Source organism: Fragaria vesca, linkage group LG4 (assembly GCF_000184155.1).
Source record: "Fragaria vesca subsp. vesca linkage group LG4, FraVesHawaii_1.0, whole genome shotgun sequence".
In the NCBI taxonomy this organism is placed as follows: Eukaryota; Viridiplantae; Streptophyta; class Magnoliopsida; order Rosales; family Rosaceae; genus Fragaria; species Fragaria vesca.
Window position 1 is genome coordinate 13,604,726 of NC_020494.1, and position 3,061 is coordinate 13,607,786.

Sequence of the window (3,061 nt, forward strand, 5' to 3'; positions counted from 1 at the left end):
AAAAAAAAGGTACTTTCTCTGTTTTTTGCAGTAGTTATTGGATTAATAGGACTCTAGTCTAGCTATCATTTCCAATAAACCAGTCAGAGCTTCAAAAACCAATTCTATAAAAAGGGCGAGCAAAGATTGTCAATCGTCTCTTTCTTCTGTTTTCATCTGGTCTGGGAATTTTGGGTTATGCGGAAGAATTAACTGTAGAATGGAATCGGAAACTCACAACCACAACTGTAAAATGTAGCGGAAATAAAATGATAAAAAACATCGGGAATTAACGTGATTCGGCCAAAATGCCTACGTCCACGGGGCAACAACAACAAAGAACCTCCGCTATACGAATAAAGGTTACACAGAGAGAAACACTACTTCAAGACTCACACTTGAAGGGATACACTCTTACACACTTTATTTTGTTACACACACAAACTCTCTACTTAGGAGTTTTCTATCTCACTCTTGTATAACACACAAGATGAGCTCACCGGTTCTTCTCTCTTTGCACCATTGCAAATGCCTCTATATATAGGCAAATATATGCATGCATTCTTCATGCACTTCCCATGCAAATCCTTCACGTCCATGCACAAGGAAGATAATTCAAACTTCTTCCTTAATTCAAGCTTCAATGTTTGCATGCACCATCAATGCATCTCCATTCTTTTGTCAAACATTTCAGCCACCCACAAGCCTATATGTATAGGCTGTCTCTTGCATTTCAACATATACACACTACCAACTTTGCTATTCATATACCATCTTGCCTCTTGGTTAATTGAATGGGTCTTGAGGCTTCACGGAAAGGTTTTTCACATGTAGTAAACCATATGACATCCTCCTCCAAATGAGGGAATTTTGACCCATCAGCATTCAACTGGTTTTTACTTTATTATCTCATCCGTTTGATCAATCCCAGGTGATTATTTGTTCATTTATCTCTTGAACTTCTAAATTATGGCGCTATTTAGATTTTCTTCTATGTTTGCAATGATTATGTTTAATGATTCTTTCATGTAGATTAATCAATTGAATAAACATTATGCATGCATGTCTTTTGTTATAGATGGACGATGAACGAAGATGGGAGGAATTAGAGGTTGACTGTCTGATGAATATATTTGGAAGAGTAGGAATGGAGTCATTGCTTTTGGATGTCCCTTTTGTATGCAAGTCATGGCACAAAGCAACTCTAAACCCCTCATGCTGGCAATATCTCATATTTCCTGATCTTACTATTAATCATTTTGGTTTCGACCCTACGGATGGATATTGGTGTACCCTTATTGAAAGATTTGTAGATGAGTATTGGCTTGATGAGAGCCGTTTCTCGGTGACTGCATTTGTTAAGTTCATTATTAGTCGTAGCAAAGGAAAGGCTATTACTCTCAGGCTATCTCCATGTGCTTCAGAAGATGTCTTGAAATATGCTGCAGATGAGTAAGTACTTCCTTGTTTCTTATATATTGTTTCAATACATACGTAGATTGACTTTGCTTCAGCCTTAATCTGTAAGATTGCAGGAAAATGATACGTTCCCTTTAAGCCTGCCAAATAAATTAACCTCTGTTTTCAGAATTTTGATGCATAAAAGTTTGTTTCATTTTCTTTTTATATATGTAAATGAGACACCTAATCTATTGTTGTTTGCAGGTGTCCTGCCCTGAAGGGTCTGGTATTGCCCAGCGATTTGGTGTACCATCAGTCGAGCACAATTCAAGAACTAATTGGGAAGTGGACAAATTTGGAGGACTTGGTATTGGGAAGCAGCTATGATTTGGAGCACTTCCTTGGACAGATCTCTATTCATTGCAAGAACTTGTGTCTTTTGAGTGTGCTTAATGCAGACATTGATCAAGATAGCGCAAACGCAATTGTTAGCTTCCTGCCTAAGCTTAAGCAATTAATCTTGAAGAAGGCAAATATTGATCGGGATGATCTTGTGACCCTACTGCGGGGCTGCAACGAGCTTGTGCGGTTGGATGTCAGCGATTGTGTAGGTTTTGATGAGGAAGATGAAGAAATAGCAAACCTTGCTTTTCATATTGCTAATTTCAGCTCTCAGGGTTCTGCACTATTGGGCTCCGATGATGAGTATGAGTGCTATGAGTGTGCAGATGATTACCATGATGATCTCAGTGGATACCGTTCTGATTAGTACATCACACGATACAACTGAATAAAGATTGTTTTAATACAATTGCTGAAGACCTTAAAACATGAATTAGTCCCTATATTTGTGTATCGACCTTAAAACATGAATTAGTCCCTATATTTGTGTATGAATTAGTCCCAATGTTGAGCTTATTACATATGTTGTACCCAATAATATTGCCATTATGTCTGATTTCACATATTTTCAGTTGATGTCGTCTGTTTCTACCATTTTTGGACTCATTGAGGAACATTCGGGAAACACAATTACACAACTTAAAACGGTGTTTTTTGTTTTTTGTTTTAGTTTTGAGTGCAGCTTCACCAAGATGTCTCGATACCAAGGTCTGTGAACTCCATGTATGACTGGAATGATCCTTGGAACCTTTTCCTCCAACAAATATGCTGTTAATCTCATCTGTCACGTCCAGATTCCTAGTCGTCCTCCGTATTAGATATGATATAATTTCACAGGATCGGACTTCAACCATTTGATCTTCTTATAAATCCTTTATGATCATCACGCATCACCCCATTTTAAGCATACAGACTTATGGTTGGAAAGTGACTCTGTTAGTTTGGTAGCTTGCTTCTCTTCCAGGTCTTTTTCTCCTCCGTGGAACTTAAGAGTTCGTTGGAATAACTGTCTTTCGATAATTCGTCAAATGAACTTCCGTTGCAGTCATATTTTTAGAGAAGGAAATATGGTGGCTGACAAGATGGCAAACTTGGGGTTGTCAAATGCTTCATTTACTTGGTATGATAATCCTCCTACTGAGCTTCATGGTTTCTTGCAAGCGGATTATTTGGGTATCCCTAATTATCGGTTTTCATAATGGGAAGATTGCCTGGTTTTTTATGGGTAGAATAAACAATGTCGTTTTGTTTGTTGTTTTGGTTTGTAATTGGATGGTTT

The 3,061-nt window shown here is 37.8% G+C and overlaps 1 protein-coding gene across 1 annotated transcript; it reads left to right on the forward strand.

The window, feature by feature from the left end:
* Positions 1-1,057: 1,057 nt before the first annotated feature.
* On the forward strand, positions 1,058-2,149 carry LOC101295224 (F-box/LRR-repeat protein At3g48880-like). The gene is made up of 2 exons (XM_004298147.1): positions 1,058-1,431; positions 1,645-2,149. Exons 1-2 carry the CDS (start codon positions 1,058-1,060, stop codon positions 2,147-2,149), a joined length of 879 nt encoding a protein of 292 aa, XP_004298195.1.
* The last annotated feature ends 912 nt before the right edge of the window (positions 2,150-3,061 follow it).

Coding starts and splice junctions, on each gene's coding strand:
- LOC101295224 (XM_004298147.1), top strand. CDS start 1,058: ATGGACGATGAACGAAGATGGGAGGAATTAGAGGTTGACTGTCTGATG. Junction 1,432..1,644: donor TTGAAATATGCTGCAGATGA/GTAAGTACTTCC, acceptor TGTTGTTTGCAG/GTGTCCTGCCCTGAAGGGTC.